The 22,904-nt window shown below is 41.9% G+C and overlaps 1 protein-coding gene across 2 annotated transcripts in view; it reads right to left on the reverse strand.

Annotated features, from left to right (window-relative positions):
* Positions 1 to 12,663: 12,663 nt before the first annotated feature.
* Positions 12,664 to 22,904, reverse strand: part of SLC7A6 (solute carrier family 7 member 6) — a 457,165-nt gene continuing 446,924 nt past the window's right edge. Inside the window, exon 10 of one of the 2 annotated variants that reach the window (XM_078670746.1) lies at positions 12,664 to 13,411. In XM_078670746.1, coding sequence (XP_078526872.1) covers positions 13,344 to 13,411 — 68 coding nt within the window. In that variant the 3' untranslated portion in view covers positions 12,664 to 13,343. The remainder of the gene's footprint in view (positions 13,412 to 22,904) is intronic. The other variant, XM_078670747.1, reaches the window with a different exon arrangement.

Raw genomic sequence — 22,904 nt, forward strand, 5'->3', positions numbered from 1 at the left:
TCTCACCAACACCCGTACTTGGCCAAATTTCTCACACCAACGTTCATCGTTCTTCATTAAATCAATAAACTGACATTACTCACTACATCTATCTCAAGTCACCACACCCAGAGCTGTCCTTCCCTTAAAGTCCCTTGCCTCTCTTCCTTCTCTCTATATGGGTACGTTTTACTTTCTGAACTTTTTATGTTCCCACTTTCATTATCAATTTGGCCATCACACATGCAATCGTAGTAGGCACCATATTATTCTATACTTAACAAGGAAATATGTAAATGTTTAATATGAGACTAGCTAGATATGTTTGTGTGCTATATTTGTGATACCCTGTACCACCACTTAATGTAGAAAATGTAATAAAAAGTATTTGAACATAAAACAAATACTGTGTTTGCTCTGTCTCTGCAGTAAGGTGGAGTAAAGCAACCTTCCAAAAGCAGAAAAAGCTTCAGCGGCAGCTGTGAGATTGTTCAACTTATCTGCAGCCCATCAGTTCTCAACCTGTGGTCCGGAGGGGGCGGGGAATAGTCGCCAGCCTACTTTGTAGGGGACTCGTGACTGCTTAAAAAATTAAATAGTATGAACAGATTAATAAAGTGTATAAGAATAAACAAGCAGAGTGTAAAAATGACAATTTTAACACATTCAGTTAATTCAAAGGAATTTAAAATTGGAGGCTAAACATTAACTTGGTATCCTAAGTCTGATTTGTGGGAGCAGGCCAAGTTCATTAAACAATATGTAGTATAGACAACTGGTGACCCCAATTGAATTTAGAAAGGCTCTAACGCTTCGATTCACACTGATTCTTTTAAATCAGTATTTGTTTAAGAATTTAAAAAAATATATCTGAATTTGTGCATTTGTTTGATGAATGCTTGTTTCTGTTTTTTGTGTACTGTTGAGGTTCAAATCATTGAAGTTGCTTAGGCCGATATGACTGAACTAACCCTCATTCCAAAACCAGAGATTGCATTATTGGGATATGTGGTTAACTTCCTAAATAAATCTGGGGAGTTGCCGCTCTTAGTTTGCTGCTAGCCAAAAGATAAATAGCACTACACTGGGGCCGGACAAAGTGCCCACAGTGAAATATACTTCTCTATGCTGCCCCGATCATCACGTCTCAAAGATATATGGGGGCCATTCAGGGCTCATACGGAGGCCGCCTGCCGAACCATCGCTTCACAGCTGGAGCAGGGCATTGTCCCGGCTGGGGTAGGATAGTTGCCCGGGGCATCACAACCACCAGTTCAAAATAACATCCATGCTCATCATTTCCGTGGTGGGTTTACTTGGCTGAGTGCATATGTCTGGGTTTGTTTCTCTTGACGGGAGGGTTAGGTGGTGGGTTGATGGAGGTAGCCTCTAAAGGGCACATCTGGACACTGTGCTTATATTTACAATCATTAACCACTGATTTTTCCTTCCCTTCTTTGTTTTTTTCCTTATTTCCTGACATTATTACACTGATATGGTAGACTCTCTTGTTATACCCATTCAAATCTATCACTGACAGTGAGCCCTTATGTTTGTACTGCAACTACATGCTGAAATGGTAAATAAAGTTAAAAAAAAATAAAAATAAAGTTGCTTAGGCCGAGGTCTACAACTTCCAAGTAATGACTTCAGTGGGGGTTCCTGGATTCCCATAAAGATTCATTGGTAGTACATAGATTCCAGTAATGAGTAGGCGGGTGTCCACAGAAGTCAAAAGGTTAAGAACCCCTGTTGTACACAATACCCAGAAAGATTAGCCTACTTGGATGCCATCACAGACAATGCCATGAATATCAATGGCCTCTGAATTTTGGGTGACCTGAACATGCCTTCTTCTGTTGAAATCTAGGTCCCTATTTTGGTGTGCAGGTTTTGGTTGCTTACAATCACTTATAGATGACCCTCGAAACAGTTTACAGAGATTAATCAGATAGGAAATAACATTTGATAAGACAGATGTTAATTCTGGCGCAGGATTTATTTGGCTCGCCTCCAGATTGTCCTTCAAATGTCGATCCAGATTAACTGCTAGTCCAGTGACTACTTATACCTGGCTGGCTGTATAGGTTTACATTTCTTAAACATTAACTATCCTGTTACAGTCACTAAACAGCAAAAATGGACACTGGTAATCATGCACATTGCCATCTCCAGAGATCAGAACCACGCCATGCATCTCTTCAATGAAATCTGTACAACCAGATCTTACAAAGGCCTAATCACTTCTCAATACACATGGTTGGGAGCCCATCTGTTGTGCGGGTGTCCTGTGACTACACCACTCATCAGAAGCATGGTGGGAGCTGTCTCTCTACAGCCAGACCAATGTCTCAAATTCTCCTGTGTGGTCATGCTGCATGGCATTGATCCCAGATATAAGCTGGTCTACTCCGATATGTCGATATACCCATTGGCCAAATGTATCACAATATGAAAAACTACCTAATGCTGGAAGTTTTAAGCCCTTTCCTTCGTATCTACCATTTGCTAAGTCACTTCATCCAGTTGGTGTACAAGAAAGAACTCTCCCAGTTCGGTCTGATAAGCTAGAAGATCATCAAACACAGGTTCTCACCATCCTGGTAAATAATTCATACAGTTCTAAATTAAAAAGGATTAAAGGAAAGAAAGCAAGCCTATAATTCTCTCCTACAACTCAGGACACTTCTGAACAGAGAGGGAAATTTCTGAATGTGGTCAGCCTAGCTTTCTGAGCCAGGAATAGTAGAGGAGGACTGGGTTGTGTAGTAAATTCTGAAGCTAGCTTGCCACTTCAAAAAGTTACTCAATTTTACCATAGAAATAATTAATTTGTTCATTAGATTCAACTTAACAGTGGATTAGTATTTTATTTACAAAATAACTGTTTTAACAAGCAACGCAGCACATAGCAAAAACAGTACAGAAGTACTTTGACAGTGAATGAATAACATGGGGTAGTTATGAGTGAGATCGCGACAGGTAAATCTATGTTACATACATGTTTTAGTAGTTTAGTGCGTACAAAATACTATACGCTTTGTTAAGATCAGGGCCAGAAGCCGGGTTGGGGAAGAGATAGCTTTTAATGTGACCTTTACCATTCTACAAGTTTAAGGTACACTTCTATTGCAATGTATTTATGCAAAAAGAAAAGTGATGCACACAAAGGTTTGGTGTTATATGTAATTTATTGCAACAATTCATTTTAAATAAAAAATAAACCTTATAAAGCATGGAGACCTTATATTTAGTTGAACATAGGAAAAGAAACACCCTACATAAATCCATCTTCTGGGAAATCACATATTAGCAAAACCTCTTCATGTTCCTGACATCGGAAGTTTTTGTGGAGTGAGTGTTACATGTCAAAACCATGCGGAAACATACTTTTTGAAACAGAAATCTGCATTTTCCAAACTTTCAGCTCTAAATCACACACAACAAACAAGGAGTTAAAGCTGCAGATACAGTTCATTAAACCTAGTTGCAAAAATGTATTTCCAACACGTTTTAGGTACTTCTAGCTGCTTTTCATATTAAATATGTACAGTGCTGCCCAACAACATTTTATACAAACAAAATAATTGCATATGAGAAAAGTATGGCAACCAGAAATTCAATTTGTTCTCTTCCCTCTGGCTAGTTCCTTGGCTGTCTTCATGTTTCTCTGGCACAGGTATTTGTGACCACATACTTCTTTACAATATAAAAACACAGATTAGGGCAACAATCAAACAAAGCAGCAAAACACGGTGTTTGCACTCTACACCTTGACTTATCACTATGGACGCACATTAAAAAAAATGACACCAAATTATGGCAAAAAGACGCTAACAAACGTACGAATCGCATCGATCTTTTTTATATGCATACAATAATATTCTTAAATCAATGTACATTCCAGAAGTATCTGCTTAAGTATAGCTCCAGCATACATCTGTGTCAGCAGAAAACAGCAGCTGCGTAAAATAAATGCAATGCAAAGTGCCTCGTAACTCCTCTGGGTACTTCGTTTGTTTGCAACAGTTGTATAAGCTAAAACCTAAACTGTAGGAACGTAATCATTGGCTTTCACCATCATTTCATTAAAAGAAAATAAACAATAAGAAAACACGCAAGGAAAAGTAATGTGCAACATTCAATGAAGAGAAAAAATTACAAATATCTTAAAATGCCCAGAAAAAGTTCTCCCTGAAAAGACAGGGTTGCAGCCCTTGTTGCAGAGGTAGTCTATAGAGTACAGAGGTCAGTGAATGGGCAGTAACTGCCTTAGAACATCCTACATGCTTGCTTTGGACAATCAACGTTTTAGGAATGCACAGCAAAATAATGGCAGCAATTCCATTTCTATGTATTAACTCATCTTCATTTACACTGGATTTCACAGAGGCACAACTAAGTATCTGTACACATGACGCCATATTTGGAGTGCAATATATTTGTAATAAAACATATTTTAGTAAACCAACACGAGACCGCTCTACATTTGTGTGCTACATTTGTGTGTGGGCCTAATAAATACAATCCAATCTCGTATACTACGTTTTTTGTAACCTTAAATGCAAATATTTCAACGCGAGAATAGTTTATCAATCCACCCCTGTGCTGGCTGTGCCCTTTTTATATTCATATAGATAACACATGTAATGCAAACCATTTGAAATACTTACAAGCTTGTTCCGAGTCCTGTGAAACATTGCTGCAGCAACCACACCCGCCATTTGAGATACTGCAGTGTGCGCTATTGGAGAGGGTGCACAATTACCGCACCCTGCAGAGTTTTGTATCACAGAATTAGAGATTCTAGTCTGTATGCGCCTCCTCCCTAACCAAGGTGCTCAAAATCAGAATGTGCTGTGTACAATAGTGCTCTCGCTACTACAAAAAAGTATCACAAACAGTACAATGACTGATGAGTATTTAAGGAGACAGAAGCAGATTCTTTGGTGTGTTCTTGATACAGCAAGAAGATGGTTTATTCTCTCCAGACTCAAGAAATGTTATGCAAAGCCGACACGTGTTTCGTCGTGTACAGTTGAGTCAACACGACTCTTCAGGGCTTGGAGATTGGTATGTTCGTGGTACTTGGCATTAGGTCTGGGCTAATATCCATGTATTGGACGTTACTTGTCGGAGAGAGACACAATTCAAATGTGACTACACAGAAACGGTCTGTCCCTTTAGGATAGTCACATAGAAAGTACTAATGAAATGGCAATCTGCCGTTTAGAATGTCAGAAATCTTCGTGTTTCTCCACTCTGACTCCTATGATACCAAAACTTAGCGCACCGCCTTTTTAGAGACGCACCCGTCTCTAGCAAGCCCAATACAAGACGGATCCCCTCCCGGCTACCTCCTGATACACCAGGAGTCAGATATTAGCCCAGACCTAATGCCAAGTACCACGAACACACCAAAGAATCTGCTTCTGTCTCCTTAAATACTCATCAGTCATTGTACTGTTTGTGATACTTTTTTGTAGTAGCGAGAGCACTATTGTATATATTTGTTTAGTCCCTTGACTTTTTAGACGGTTAAGGGTGTTTTTCCGCCTGCTCTTCACGCACTACATTGCAAACTGTCAGTTTACACTCTGTAACGTATAACCGAGGTAGTGCGCCTGAGAGATCTGAATTTCTAAAAACCCCACTGAAGTGTTTCAGAATGTGCTGTGATCACCCTCTGGATATGGGTCGCTTTTTTCCTCCCTCAAACTATGTGGTCAAACACCCTGCGAGTATGCAAAAGCAAAATACATAGCCGTTTACAAGCCTGCGTTTGCCACGAACCCTGGATTTGTGTCGGGGTCTGAGCCTCTTACTTTGATGAATTAAATAAAGAACAAAACCAGTGATATTGAATCCATCTTTGACATGACCAGAAGCTGCTTTGACCAGTAGACTGCAAATCATGCACTCTGCATCCCTCCCAACCGCACACTGTTCCTACCGCCTGTGCAACACACTATCCAGCAGAAGATGCCGTGTGAAATGGTGGCGTAGACCAGGCAAGATTTCAAGTGAATGGAGTTTATATGTTCACAGATTAATTGATTATGATCAACCCTCTATTCTGTATCTGGAGTGTAAGGCGGCAGTCTCCAAGCGAAGGGAAACAGCCTCTACTACACAGGAACTACCAGGCAATTAAAAAAAAAAAGCATATGCCTTTACCACGCATGGTAAGTATTGTTAAGATAAGTGTGTGTGTGTGTGTGTATATATATATATATATATATATATATATATATATATATATATATATATATATATATATATATATATATATATATATATATATATATCTCATACCAGTTCCACCAGCTGGTGCTCCACACATCGCGGGTGCGCTCTCCATGAGGGTGGATTCACGGAACAAATTGGAAATGTTGCGGTTACATCACTACGGCAAAATAAGTAGAGCGCACTATGAAGCTTATTATCAATTGTGTTAATGCATTAACAATTCATTTAAATAAAGATTACAAAAAAATCATTCAGGAATTTCAGCGAAACAGAGGAGGGTTAATATATCATGTGGGTGTAAGTTTCTGTGGCGGCCATCTTTAAACATGTTAATTTGTCCATTCATTTAATTAAAGTGTTTAACAACTTCTATACACTGATATCAAGATTTCAAAAGACAGTTGAAAGGGATATGAAACAGGACTACTTCTCTCACTTTATCACAGAAAATGATTCACTCATATTCCACCTCGTTCCCACGATTGTGCCCTGAATAGGCAGCCATCTTTCAACTTGCACATTTATCTATTATCATCATTAGAGTGCTTGTCGACCTGAGTGAGGTAGCAAACAGTTTCTAAGAGAGATATGTTTCCAAACTTAATTCATAAATACATCAAAATTCATAAAAACAATACTTTCGCTTTCTGAATTGAGCCCTGAATGGGCCTACTGTCTATTATGTCTTATATGTATGGTCGCCATATTTTCTTTTTTTCCCCTCTAAACATTAATTTTGATTGCATGTTTATTTCATATGTGTTGCCCTGTGCTGACAAATTATCATGAATCCATCCCTCATAACTCAAACTCTTCATTATCCCTCATCCTATGCGAATCCACATCTCAATTTCATTATTCAATCCTTTCGGGGCCTTACTCTGCAACTGTATTATATAACTGGACTTCAGGCTAATAAAAAGTTAAAAAAAATAATAACTGGACTCCAGGGTCTTGAGTTTCCTCACTCAGGCCCCTACTCTCTCCTTTTCTATCTTGATCTAAACAGAAAAATTTCAGGAGACTGCTGTTACTGTTATGCTCCTGTTCAAAGTGGTGAGGCATAGGTTGTGTATGATCTATGTTTGTAATTGCCCTCATGTGCACTGTTATTCTTTTTTGGTGGAATGTGTAGTGCTTCCCATATATTGTCTCCCACAAGGACATACCAGACAATATACTGAGAAATCAGAGTTACAAGTGAGAAACTTGTTAATCTGCACCTTCGATTCTTTTATTTGAGACTGTATATTCCCGTACTTTTTGGCTGTTCTTGCATGCTTTGCAGCATGTAAATGGAAATAATTCCTTTATTGGGTCCTTTTTTCAGGCTTTGTCTATGAAATGGCTCCATATTAAATGGTCTTTTAAGGATGATCCTCTTCTGTAAGAGATAAGCAGTGACTTTGATAAGGTCTTCCCAATGAGGTTATCAGATTTTACAATGTTCCAATTTCTTCTAAAAATGTGATACATTTCTGATGCACTCTGTGATCATTGATCATTCTTACGGTTCTCTTATTTTGGGTTTCTTCAAGTTTATCCTTTTTTTGGGCTCCCTATCTAGAAGTAATTGTCCCCTGGGCATCAACTTAGTCTTCTTTTCTGCTTTAACCAACACTCCTTTGGAGTATCCTCTCTCTCGAAACCTACTTATTGCTCTCGTCTTTGCTTTGTTGTATTCACTAGGTGAGGAGCAGTTCCGTTTTATACGTAATAGATCTCCACATGGAATGTTATCAATCAATCACACTCCGCGGATGAGAACTTCCTGCATGGAGTATGGAGTTCCTTGCCGTTGGTTTGCGGTATAGAGTTGTATGTAGTGTGATGTTTTCTATGTATACTGTGTCAGATCTAAGTACACTACATGTGTCGCACTGATGCAGCTCGTGGACTGTAAGTTCAGATCATTCTCATTTAGAGCCAATATGTATTTTTCTGCCTGATTACAGGGGCCCCACCAGATGATAAACAAATCGTCTATGTAGAAAGCCCATAGGGACACGCTACATATCCAATCTTCATTGCCCCCTGCCCAGGACACATGCTTTTCACACCAGCCCATGAAACGGTTCTCGTAGCTGGGAGCGAAGCACGTGCCCATAAGTAGTACCTTGTTTTTGTAGATACAGTTGTCCAGCAAAAAAATAATATATTATTATTTAAGCAGAAAGACATTAATTCAAGCAACGTCCGATTGTGTCCCTGGTACTTCAATGCTCTTTCTTCTAGAAAAAATGTATTGCAGGGAGACCATTCTCATGTGTTATACACGTATACAAGCTTGTAAAATCTAGAGTAATCAGCAACATGTCTTCCCACTGTATGCCTTCAATAACTGTAAGGAAGTCTTTAGCATCCCTTACATAAGAGCTCAGGTCCTTCACTAGTAGGCAAAGGAAACAATCTATATATGTCGAAGCATTCTCCCAAAAACTATTTTTAGAAGAGACAATTGGATGACCCGGGGGATACTTTGTGTCCTTCTGTACTTTGGGTAGGTGATAAAAAGGTCAGTAACTCAGGGTAGTCACAATACATGAATCGATAGTCATCCAATTCCAACACTCCTTTGTCCCACAATTTTTCCAATGATTAAAAAGGAAAATACTTTTTTCACACTGTATCCATGAAATTGGTACAAAGCAATCCTTTACTGAAAGTTATTTCAATGCTTCATTTCAATACTGCTCTTTGTTTAGTAGGACTAGATTTCCTCTCTTCACCGAGGGCTTGATTAATATTGAATCATCCTGTTTCAAATTCATGATTGCCTCCCATTGTGATTTGGAAATATTTTGTTATATCCTTCATAGTGCTCTGCTTGTATTTTTTAAGTTCCTCAATCACAATTTCTTGAAAAATGTTGATGGTGTCGAGAGGAGTTTGTGGAATAAATCTTGATTTTGTTCTTAGATTATGGACACCGCTTTTTTGCGATATCCCAGCTTGTTCTAACAGATCCACTATATTACATTCTACTCCTTGTGATTAGGGAACAGAACCTCCACCTAGTTCTTGTAATAACAAAAAGTTTCCAAGTCTGTCCCTGGGAGAAGGTCCTTTTCCTCGGTTGGTCCTGGGATCTGGCAATCCACTTTTTTGGGGTGTTGGAGGTGTACCTTCATTGATTTCAGCTTTCTAATGTATTTAAACAAGTCAATCCGTGTCTGTGTATAATTAAATTGCATGGTTGGACAAAAGCTCAAACCCCGTTCCAATACTTTAGTTTCATCAAATGTCAAAATTCTATTTGATAGATTTATCACAGTTTTTCTTGGTTGTTCCATTTCCCTCCATGTTTGCGCTGTGTAATTCCCTGTTCCAGGAGGTCTCCCCCGTCCCTTCCTCCCCTTCTTATCTTCCTTGTCTTCTCCCTGCGGGGGTGGGGGGTGGTGCTTTGTTTGAGGTGGTCGTCGATGGGTTTCCCTTATTAGTTCGTACTCATGAAAATAAGTAGGCTTGGTTACAGACTCCTTTTCTCCTGTTCTTGTTAGTTGTGCTCCCTCCGAAGTCTCCACCTCAGATTCTGATGTTTCTCTTTGTGTTGCTGTTAAGCGATTCAATGCCTGATTTAATTCTTTTCTTGGTGCATCAAACTTTTTGGCAAATGTCAGAATGCGTCCAGACTCATTGTAACATTCATCTCTCAGAAATTTTGTTTGTTTCCTATGTCCGATTGACCCCTCATAGCCCATCAGGCGTTTCGTCATTCATTGTCTGAGGTCTTCACTTAGAACAACATCCTTATCTAGATTTATTCATGTCTCCAGCTGTTTAACTTCTTCTAGGAGTTTGCCCCCTTCACTCCATGCATATTTGATCAAAATCTTGACTATTCCTTTGGATACATCCATTGTATATTCTGCTGACTCTTGTAGTAACGCTGGAACTGGGTTCTCATATGAGAACACAGTGAATATTCGTAGACCCCTTTAAATGCGGTTTACATCAAGGTATTTCTGCAGACTAGTGGCTTCCCCCCACTTCCTGATCTCTTTTTCGTATGTCTTTTCCAGACTGTTATAAAGAGTCCTCAAGGTACTTTGAGTTGCTTTGCTACCCGTACTTCCTTTAGATGCATTAGTCACACTGCTTTGGTCTCTCCTGAAGATATTAGCCACTGCCTCCTCTCTCTCTGTATCGCTAAACATTCCTGATTTAGCGTGTGGTAAACAGAATCTTTTTGTATTCAGTGCTCCTACGCGGCTGCCGACATGCAATAGACTGAATGGGGCACTCACCACCTTTGCCTCTTTGGTTCTCCCGGCTCGAGGTTTTAAGCTTCCGCTCAGGCTGTGAGGCATCCTCGTCTCATGCTTCAGAATGCGCTCTACTAAATTGCGGTAGGGATGTAACCACAACATTAAATATTATATATATATATATATATATATATATATACATATACAAAAATACATACACAGCTACATGAATGGGGTTTTGCACCCCTAATAACTTTGTGCCCATGGGAAACGCCCATGTTGCCCCGCCCACGCTACACCACTGGGTATAAGGCGATACAGGCTGGTTTAGGGGTGGTTAAGAGTATTGGATTGTAAGGGCATTTTTTGGGTTTAGGTGTTGGTAGGGGTATATGGAGGTATGGGTATGTTAGAGTTTAGGGGTAGGTAAGGGCATAGGGCAGTAAGGGATATTTTGAAGTTCAGGGTGGAGAGGAGTATAGGGTGATAGGGGTGGTTAAGAGTATTAGGTTGTAAGGGTGTTTTTAGGGTTTAGGAGTTGGTCGGGGTATAGGGTTGTAAGAGTGCTTTTAGAATTTAAGGGTGGATAAGGGTACTGGGTGATAAGGGCATTTTTAAGAGTTTGGTGTGGGAAGGGGCATAGGGTGGCAAAAGTATTTTTAGAGTTTAGGGGTGGGTATGGGGCATTGGGCGGTAAGCATAATTAATGAAGGAAGGTTTGAGGTGGTTTCACCCCATAAAAAAAATACAATCCAAGCAAACTTGGAATTAACTTAATTTGTGCATTGACTGACTGAAAATATTAAATCACTTCTTTGTAATATGGTACTCGTGTAGTAGTACACCAGAGTAATGACAGCTTATATAGGACTATGTTCTTTGCCAGCCTTGCTCAACATGGTGAAGGAAGGTATGGCGTGTGAGGTCTCTTCTTCCTGTAACAGTTTGGAAGTAGAGAGGGCGGAACCTTTTCAAGGACTTAACCTCAGAAGCACATGGGGCTTCTCATAACATTACAATGCTGTTTTAAGGTGCTTGTAAACCTTGACAGCCATGAGATGCAAAATGCCACCAGATCTATTGACACCAAACCATCACACTCCTTAAGCAGGATAGGTGCACCAATCTGCTTAATCTTCATAAAAACCTCAGAGAACCAATACAGACCCATAAGAATAATCTAGCATACGCCCGGTAAAACATAGAACACTTTGGGTACCTTTTTGGCATTGCCACTTTTTGCTGGTATTAGTGCTCAGAACAAGGTTTGGATTCAATTCAGTCCTACAGAACAGAGGGAATGTCTTGTATACCTAATGATGTGCTACTTGTGAACACAGGCGGGTTTCCCATGAAATAGTGTAGTCAAACATCCAGAAGGTACCAAGCATCCTCATTGGTACTGCTAGACGCTGCTGATCGTGCTCCCTTGCAAGCTAATCTCTCGTTTCAACGTAACTCAAAGAAATAGCTTATCAACACCTTCAAATGAGTCTCATTAAACAGAACCAATACTCGGCGAGCTGCCAGGGATCTATAATCAGAAAAGGCTAGTCCTGTTTCAATGCGTAAGTTGCATACGCAGGCTTTATGTGATCAACCACTAGAACCAGACTGTCAGGACTATTAACAGTAAATCTTTGAGGCATAAGGTGGGGTTGAGCAAAAAAAAAAAGCTGCTACACAATAGGGTAGAAGTAGAAAAAACATAACCAAAATAGTTTTGGGAGCTTCTATGGTCAAAATATTACTGAGGCAAAGTTTCCGAAAAACAGATCAGCCGAGGAATGCAGGTGATGTGCATGTACAGGGCAGTGGTGGATCCTTCGCAATGGTGGAGGAGCATCGTTCCACTGCCTGGCGCACAGCCAGCAAATGTAAAATAAAAGTATGCTCTTGCATCGTTTTATTTTACATTTGCCTGCAATTAGCCAGCAGTGTTGGGCGGGGCTGAGTCATGGGAGGGGGAGGAGGAGTGCTATGGGCACTCCCCTCCCTAAATACGCATATATATTTTGGCCGGCCGAATCAGGCCGACCCAAACATACATGCACACTTACGTTTTCTCCAGCCCAGCTGCTTTGAGCACCCAGGCTAAAGAAACCCCACAGACTCTCTGGTCTGAGCAGGATGTCTTTACTGCCTGGTCAGAGCAATTCGACTGCATGGGAGTCTGAGTCCCAGGAAACGAAGAGGCAGCACACACGAAGCAACGCTGGAGGCAGCTGGCAGCAAAAGGTACTTTTTTTATTAATTTTTGTCCCCCCCCCCCCTCCTCAGCACACACAATGCCTCCCGCGCGACCCCACCACCCTTTGTTTATGGTGGGGGGGCACCTCTGGGACGGGAGAAGGAACAGGGTGCGGTGGAAAATTCACTCACTCATTCATAGTTATAAGACCTTGTACAAAGGTAAAGGGAACCCAAAATAACAGTACTCATGTTTACAGGAAATCTACGGTACATGCATTTCAAATAAAAAATAAAAAAACTGAAAATCAATGCAGCTGAGCCCCAGCTTTGGAGGCACTTCTTTTCCATCTCATTTTTTTCTAAAAAATAACTAACATATTTCTAGGTTGGCACACCATCCCACAGACAGACATTTTAAATGAATCCTTTTTAACATTAAGGCTTACGTTTTGGAAGAAGAGTTCGGACAGTGCAATAATTGCCATGTTGGTTGTCTTCTACAATGGTGTTCACAGACTAAATACAGTGCAATCAGAAGCTTCACAAACACCTCTCTGCCTATAAGAGGGTCCCTTCACAGACATGGACAGATCTATGATCCCTGGCGGAGGGAACATAGCTATATTTGCCTTCTGGTCCCATAGACTGAGCTAGTTTTATCTGCCGTGTTTTGTAAGAAATCCAACATTCTTAGCAAGATCCAAATTGTTATTTCTATTCCGTGTGGTCCATTTCAGTTAAAACACAGTAGAAAACCAACTGGGTTCCACGAGTGAGGAAACCTACATTGGGACAAAATAAAAAATATAAGAAAGCTACAATGCAAATGTAGATATATATAATGTTTAAACATTTAAATGAACTAAAACACGCATTAGTATTTATTGAGATTCACATGCTTCCTTGTAGCCATAAAATAGCTTTAAGACAAACTTAGAACTTGCCATTGGTCTACCCTCTGCACAGCCTCTTCAAAGTACACATATGTAGGATTGAAATGTTCACATGAAAAGTAATTCACAGAGCCATCTCTATGTCCTGCATTGACATTCATCTGTTTGTGATAGATGTGAAATAATATACAAAGCATAATGAAACGGGAAACTTAATAAAAATTAAAAAAAAACAATTTGGTTCTCAAAATGAGTGATGGACAGTTTCCACCAAATCTTATAATAATCGTAGCTGGTTGACTTCCATCAGATTGCATAAACCATTCTGATCTCTTTTCAACTATTCAAAAACTCTTTTTTAATTCGCTGCATCTTGCCTTGGTTAGTTATGTGCTTCTTAATTGTCTTAAATTCTGGCGTTAATAAGTCATTTCAATTGCACTGGTTATTCAACCCTATGTCATGCAATATCCCATGAAGGTATACTATAGAGCAATGGTAAAACAAAAAGGAATGCAGGGCTAACTTCACTTAAGCTCTTATATGCTTGTAAGAGCTCACCAATGTTCGTTCCCCAATTGTGCTCAAAAACTCATGTCACCCTTTTAAGGATATTCTTAAGCAAGCCTTCCCAACCTGCTGCCGGTTCAGATGATAATAAATGGGACAACACTTTCGCCTTTAAGACTGGCCCTTTATGCACTAGAAATATTGAAGAATCACTAAAACAAACAACCTGGAACTATAAAGTTTGAAGAACTGCATGGCCAGATATTGTTATAAAATATGTAGAATTTTCATATAAACATTTCTGATCTCTCGAGAGAAGGTCTAAAAATAGTTCTAACAAATCCCACAAATGTTATCTTGCCATCCAGGAAGGCCAACAAACTACTTGCCCAAAAAATTGCAGTACACAAACATTGGCATTCTTTCTTCCCTGTGGCATCTATACTCAGCTTGTCTTTCTAAAGGGGCTGCAGATGTTGATAGAGAATTATGTATCTCTGCCACCCTGCCAAAGCATCATAGAACCTGGATGTTGGTTCGCCATCACAAAGATGGGATCTGGTTCAAAGCCTGACATTTTTCTTTTTCCAACTTCTTTTTATGGCCCTGACTGAAACCATGGCGGGGAAGTTTTCCATGCTCAAAGATGTCCATGTTTGAGGGATTCCTGAAACCAACAGAACCATAGATCTCACTGCCAATTTTAACTGTAACGTCTCAAAAGATTATAAATATTTCCTCGTGAGAGATGCTTGTACAAATGTTGAGCATGATACCAACCTGTCCCTGGGACTTTTCAAAAGATGATTTACATTGCTGGTGCTTTCAGCTGTAACATCTAAAATTATTATATGTATTTCCTGTATTAATGTACAAAGGTTCAGTCTGATACTAACTTGTCTGTAGGCCTTTCTACAAGATAATGTACTTTTATTAGCTGAGACCAGAATTGGTGGCCCATGTGGTGGTACAACCATTGGTAGTATTGGTCTTTGAGACTCTTCTACTGGAAGGACATTCTGCCTCTTTTCAATGATATTTAGCCTCTAGATCTTCTCTATCTTCCGGTGGGTTTGAAGCTTTCAGGTGCTGTTGATATGACACAGACACTCTGGAATGGCTGTACTTCAAAGCACCATAGTGCCTTTATGGAGAACCCATTGTTGACAGTTCCTTGAAGCCAAGGTGGATCCTTAAGGCACAATGTGACAACATTAAGCGGAATGCTGGCGAAGCCCAAACTATTCAACACCTTCACATTCAATGCAACGCAAGAATGACTGTGATGGCATTGCTTCACTTAGGAACTTTCCAAGGAATAAAGTTGTGGACCTACATGTTTCAAGGTAGGGAAATCACGTCTTCTGACAGCTGAGGTGGGCAGGGATCTAAAATAAAAAAAGGTTCTAGACACTTGCCAAGTAGGCTCAGTTTAGACTGCCGGTGATGGGTTCTCCCCTCTTTCAGTCTCCTCTGAAATATCTCTTAACAAATACAACAGAATCTTCTTTTGACAAACCACACAAAATGATGAGCTGGTCTTTGCATCACTTTTTACCACCACATAAAAGACAGCTATTACAATTGGCGGAGAAAGCAGATTAGGATTGTATCCCCCATATCTATACTACTATTATAAAGGAAGAACTTTGAACCTTTGAGGCGGGTAAACTCGGGAACCACAGCGCCAATCCACACACCCGATACATCGTTGTAATCGTCAGGGTGTGCAGATGGACATAGGCTATATAAAGGTAAAAAATATACGTTGTTTAAAAAATTTAGCGAAAAAAAAGTAGTCCTGTGGAAGAAGCGCCGGCCGCGACCTGCGTGCTGACGTCAGGAGCGCGGGGAGGAGCGGCGTCCAGGAGCGCGAGGAGGAGCGGCGGACATGGCGCGGGGAGGAGCGGCGGACAAGCGGGAAGGAGCGGCAGACAGGCGGTGAGGAGCGGCGGACAGGCGGGGAGGAGCTATGAGGAGCGGTGAACTGAGGAGCGCGGGGGAGGAGCGGCGGCTGAGGTAAGGCTCCGGGGGACCCACGGACAATGTCGGGGCAGGCAGGGGTCGGGGCAGGCGGGGGACGGGGCAGGCGGGGGACGGGGCGGGCGGGGGCCCTGAACACTCATGGTAGGGGGGCGGGCGGGGGCCCTAAACACTCATTTCCGGACGGGCTGCTATGTTGGCGCGGGCGGGGGTCGGGGAAGCTTGATTTCTCCCGGACAAGGTCGGGGCGGGCTGCTAGTAGGTAAATAAAGTAAAACCCAGAAAAATAAGAAAATGGTGTCTGATGTCCAAAGATTCAAAGGGTACTCAAAAATGAATTAAATGTAGCAAATTTAGAGGCGATTCAAGCTTAAAGGGCAGGCATTTGGACTGGAACCGTTGCTCTACAGATTAACCAACTGTGCACGATGAAACAGTACAGTTCTGGAAATTTGAAAGCCACAAATTCATAATGTTCTCAGTGTGTAGAGCAACGCCTATGGCACAGATTCTTTCTTCCTCAGCTTCCAAATTTAGGGGCTGATTAGGATGGCGGATTTCCCGCATCCTCCGGGCCGGCAGAAGCCACCGCCGGACCGGAGGATGCGGGAAATCCGCCGCGGATGCCTAAAAGACCCACCCCCAAATTAGGATGGCGGTGGGTCTCAAAATCCGTCCGCTGCTTTTCCGCCGCAGTCGCCTTCCGACCGCGGCGGAAAAGCCCTAACATGGCTGGCGGTGTCTGTCAGACACCGCCAGGCATATTAGGATAGCGGAAAATATATGCTTTTCCACGGCGGCTTTTCCGCCGTTGAAAAGCATACGGAGATTGCCTTCGGGGGCCCGTTGCGGGCCCACTTGGTGACGGGGGGTGCACATGGGGGGTACCTATGGTACCCCCCTGCATTTGCGTGGACAAAGCGGCGGGCACCGCGCGGTGCCTGCTGCTTTGTGCACGCAAATGCCGTGCATGATTTTTTTAACATTGCGGCGGGTGCAGCTTGAAGCTGCACCCGCCGCAATGTTAAAGATTGAGGATGTGACCGCCACCCTGGCGGTCACATCCTAATCTGCACGGAGGGACCTCCGCAGCCCCTGCGGACGGTCCCTCCTACTCTATGGTGGCGGACAGACTCAGGTATCTTATGCCTGGCATGATAACCTTTACAACTTTACACCACATTAAGCACAATCTTTGGTTCGGCAGAACAGGCAAAACCCAGTTCAACACTGCTCATCTACACACCCCTACTCCCTCGCCCAAAAAAGGTTTCTATTACTGATTTTCCCTTACAGTTGTCCATTTTTCTGGTTTCCATCACTGAATGTTAAATGGCAAGAGGCCTTTTTGAACTGCGGTTATGTTTTATGAATTACACCACATTACGTTTAAATGCAAGAGGCGCTGCCAATGTAAACTGATGGACACTAACACTAAGGAGCATTGTGTTTAGACTGAAAAGCTATTATCTCACTTTAAATAGACCTTTGGAAGATTTGCAAGACCAAGCTTATCCTGGACCTTTTTCTCTGACTTGCTAAAGATCCATGCTCTCTCTTTCCCACCTACTGGTCATCCATTAGCAGAGCTATAACATTTGTGTTGGGATGAGTTTAAGATCTAACTAAACTGTAAGAGCTTTGGCTATCCAAGCTAAGAGGCCAGGAGCCACTGTACTTTGAGATACAACTCAAAATATTCATTGTGGCACAGAATTGCACACTTCAGTCCCAGTTAGCCTCAAGTGCACGAGAGATGGTGTAGTAAAAGAAATTAACCAAAACGGAACTTGATCTACTGATCACTATCATAATTGAGGCCTGCTGATGGTGGAGGGCCATCTACAAATTATGTAGAGCCAGATCGTAAACAGTTATTGGCCTAATGACCCTGTTAGCCTATACATTTCCTTGGCTACTGGCTTACCACCAATGGGTATCTAAGGTACAGAAGCACCTATATAGGCCTTATTAAGGCTGGATCCATTGCAATTTCAAGCATCAGACTGGATACTTTGTCCTGAAAAAACTGGTCTCACCAGGGCACTGGTAAAATAAGTGAAAAGGTCTGGACACCCTACCCCGAGGATCCTGGCCTCAATTGCTATAGGAACATATTTAGAATTCCCAGTATCCTTGGTGTTGCCCAGTGATGACATTTTAAAAAGTACACTTTGAAGCTACAGAAGACCTGTCTCTCCTGGCACGTTTTGTGGGCGAGGCTCTCGGATCTGGAATGCACTTGCAGTCAGAGGCTTCCTGGTGGTCTTTCCTATCTGCTATCTAATAAGAATTATGATCTGACAGGCCTGCATTGTTCTGAGGTAAAATTATGCTGCAGGGATTTATCCAAAGGACGCAACAAATTAATGTAAGGCATGGTTAAAGTTGATCATGTGAGAGTCGTTTCTTAAAATACTTATCGTCTGAATGTGGTCTTTTTTTATAGAATGTTTTCTTTTGATAACAAATGAAATACAAATTCGGCAAGAAACAGTCCTTTACAACAGCAAGAAAATGTCTTATTGAGGAAGACTGAGGACTCGATGGAGTGTGGAAAAAATTAAAGGAATGCATGTGCATGCATAATGTAACAAAAAACACTTGAGAAACAAACTGATTCAATAACATTTGAAATGACTTTCCCTTGCACATGCACCCTACTGGGCCGATTGAATTTGGATTTTGCAACAGTATTGAATTATGGGGCTGGATGTCACTTTACCTTTTTATTCTCTCATCCCAATGAATTGTATGTTGTTATATTGTATACTTCTATGGTCCTAAAAGACTGAATAAAGTTATTCTGACTGACTGACTGAGGAAAGGGGAAACTGCAGACAAAAGTGCATCTTAATAAAAGTATTTTTTTTATGGCAGAGGAGAGTGATGTTAAAAATAAATAAATAAATATATATATATGTATATATATATATATATATTTTTTTTTTCACGCTCCAAGGTTGTCCACCATGTGAGTAGCACGCGAGCAGCAGCTTTATTTATGTGTAGGTGAGGACGGGGATCCGCTTGTAGACGCCGCTCCGTAATGGATCTGCCCGACGCGTTTCGAAGCCCCATCTTCTTCAGGGGCTTTAACGGAAGCGGTGTGCGCACCCGCTACACTTCTCCAATTATATAACTCGCCCGTCGATGGGAGGCTCCAGTGAGACTTCTGGGAAGTGTAGTACGGAAAGCACACAATCAAGTCCTGTATGGACTCCACAAGTGGGCCCGTCCTCAATTCCATGTACGGCTGCTACTTCACTGCCGTGACCCCCACGTTATATACAAAAATAGCAAACAAATAAATCAACCTCTATGTTGTAGGGCAAGATGTGAGTGAGATGACACATAGAATGTTTATTGCAGAGCTCTGTGTATAACCGGCGGGTCAAGGTTCCACGGCTTATGAGATAGTTTTTACATTTTTTTATTTGATTTTAAGGAAATGACGTGATACAACAATACAACACAAACAGATACCACACATTGTTTACATGCAGGATGAAGTGCTGCAAGTGCACAGCCTTTGAGTAATTGCGCTTTTTGTGGGCCTGGTGGTCATTGATGACCCCCTCCAGTAATATTGCAAGGGTCTCCCTCCTCTTCACTGGCAGGGAGGGAAACCGTCCTTGGCCCCACGCATTTCCCTGGACCTCCCCACCCACCAGAGATTTAGCGTCTGGAGCTATTGATCGCCTCCTGCTCTATCCGGCTTTGTCTCATCACTGTGCCGTCAAGCGGAGAGTGTTGGCAGGTAAAGGATGAGATGGGGCAATATATCACATGGCCAAGTTGTCTATGTTGCCCCCCCCCCCCCAAAGTAATATTGGTAATATTGCAAGGATCTCCCTCTTCTTTGCTGGCATGGAGGGATACTCAGTCCTTGGCCCCAAGCATTTCTCCGGAGCCCCGCCCTAGGATTTAGCATTCAGAGCCATTGCTCTCCCTCCCCCCCGCTACATCTGGCTGTATCATCACTGTGCCTTCATGCGGGGTGCGCTACCAGGTAATGGATAAGAGGGGACAATATATCACAGGGCCTGCAAGCCTCCGGCAAAAACAGCCAATACCTTGTCAGCTGCTCCTGGCAGTGCACCGCGCCAGCAAGCCAGCCAGCTATCGAGGGTAAAGCGGGTCTTACCCCAGTGTCACACTAGTCAGTGTTTCTTCAAAAGTCGCATCATAACAAGCCTACGCACCCTGGGTGGTATATCGGCTACGTAACGCCCCTTCTTAACAACATCTTGGACGCTGGACATTTCCCTGCTATCTGGAAAAAATCCCTGGTCGGGGCTATTTTATAGAAACTGTCTCACGATCCTATGGAGGTTAGCAATTACTGGCCCATCTCCGATCTACCGTTTCCATCTAAAATTCTTTAAAAAGCTCTTAACGAAGAATTGCTCTCCTTCCTGGAGTCTAATGGCAAACTAGACCCTGTGCAACACGGATTCTGGACCTTACGTAGCACAGAGTTTGCCCCGGTCACTGCCACTGAGGAGATACGTGTTCAACTGGACAGGGAGGGAAAGCTATATTGATTCTGCTTGACCTCTCAGCCGCGTTCAACACGGTTAATCACAAAATACTTATTCATTGCCTGTCCTAATAGGGATTACAGGCAAAGCCTCCAATATTCTCAGATCCTATCTAACTGACAGAGAACAAACTATAGTGATGGGAGAACACAAATCTCATCCCCACGCCCTGCCGTGTGGGGTGCCCCAGGGATCCTCACTATCTCCAACATTGTTTAATGTCTATGTCACCCCACTGGTCAAACTCTTAGGCTTTCTCCACTTCACAGCCATTTGTTATGCTGACGACACTCAAATAGTGGTGTCTCTATCTTTAGGAGGTTGTGGCAACTAAATTTAACAGTTGTATGGTTCACATTATTAGGTGGATGTGAGATAACTGCTTAAAGCTCAATACTGACAAAAATGAAGTGGTTTTGTTTGGTAGGATATCTCCTTTTGGAACTCCTCATGGCGGCCGGAAGCAGCTGGGCCCTGCCCGCTGCCAGTAAAAAAGGTAAAAAACCTTGGCGTTATGATAGATGACCACCTATCACTATCTCACCAGGTCAACATCATCACCTCATCGTGCTTCTTTATGCTGAAGATTCTATGAAAAAGTTTACCTTTCATTCCTATGGATCTTAGGAAAACAGTTATTGTTGCTCTGGTGCTATCAGAAATCGATTATTGTAACACTCTCTACTAAGGGGCAAACAAGAGAACCATACGCAAGCTGCAAACACTACAAAACACAGCTGCACAACTGCTGCTTAAGATTCCTAAATTCAGTCCTAAAACCCAAAGCATTCAAGACCTGCACTGGCCCCCAGTCCAGGCAAGGATCCAATTTAAATCAATGTGCATTGTGCATAAGACGTTGAACAAGGCTGGGCCCGCCTATCTTAGTAAGCATATTAGACGCCACATCAAAACCTCAGGTCATCATAAGCCTCTCTACTCGTGGTTCCCAGGGTAAGGACTGTAAAATGGGGTGGCAGAAGCTTTTTCCATTTGGCCCCCAAACTATGGAACACGCGGCCCATCAGCCTTTGAAATCAAACCAACAGACAATCATTCAGGAAATCGTTAAAAACATGGCATTTTGCGCCGAAACCATAATCGTTTATTATTCCCCACTTGTATAGATCAATGACGGCTAGCGCTAAGTCGCCTCAGCATACACGCGCTTTATAAAACATTTCATTTCAAAACCACATAAGAGGTGACGGGTAGTGTGTCAGTTATGTCTTCAATTACCTTACAGACACTATCCCTGTAGTCCTTGATTAAGGGGGTGGGGGGAGATGGCGGCACAGCCATGCCACATCTAGGAAGCCGGCATCGGCCATGCCACACCTTGTTCATTGACTGTCTCTAAGGTGCTTCTTTCTTTGTATGCAATTAAAGGTATGAACGATATAGCCTGTGCAAGTATTTAACATGGTTAAAGCGTAGCCTATAATTCGGGGATAACGCACAATATTGCCATTGTAGGGCCGTTAAGTCTGCGTCTATGTCCTGCTGCAACTCCGCACTGCCTGCATTGCAGTGTATTTCTAAGCACATACTTAATGTAGTAAAACCAATAATACACTCTAGGCTTATGGGTGCTTTTAATTAGTATAGTACCTACACGTATAGAGTAGTAATTTGTAGATCACATCGAAACTGTACAAATGTCACACATTTCAACAAGCACACAAATCAACAAATGTGCGCTGTGACCCACTTCGCCTTTGGACTAATTTAGTCAGTGGCAGCCTGGATTCTGCACCATTTTCGCGCAGGATATATTCAATACTAAGAACACGTGTCCCCTATTAACTGACCAACAGGGTCGAAGAACAAATCAATTGCTCACTGTGACACCATTCGTTAGCAAGTACAGCCTAGTGAGTACATTTTATCTATCACAATTTGTGTATCTCTGGAACTCCTACACATCCAGGTTCCTTCACCCAATCAAGACCTCATGACTACCCTTTGAGCAGGTGTCCCTGTTAGCTCAATGTCCTGAAGAAAACTCGACATTGCTAAAGGGTTTGAAATGCCGTTGACACCAAAGCACACTAAGTATTGCTGGCTTACAAGTTTTTGCCATTTTTATTGATCCACATATGTGCGCATTTATAAACATATTTATTGAAAGTTATAGCCTGAATATAACATTTTCACCTGTTTCCTTCTATCTGTTCTGGCACCTTGGGACACAGCGCACATTTGTTGATTTGTCTGCTTATTGAACCTTGTATGTTACATTTGTAGAATTTGTATGTGGTCAACAAATTACTACACTATATGTGTAGTTAATTTACTTTTCTGGTTTACTTTAAAGCACCAAGAAGGCTAGAGTGTATTAGGGG

The sequence above is a fragment of the Lissotriton helveticus genome, chromosome 12 (genome assembly GCF_964261635.1).
Source record: "Lissotriton helveticus chromosome 12, aLisHel1.1, whole genome shotgun sequence".
In the NCBI taxonomy this organism is placed as follows: Eukaryota; Metazoa; Chordata; class Amphibia; order Caudata; family Salamandridae; genus Lissotriton; species Lissotriton helveticus.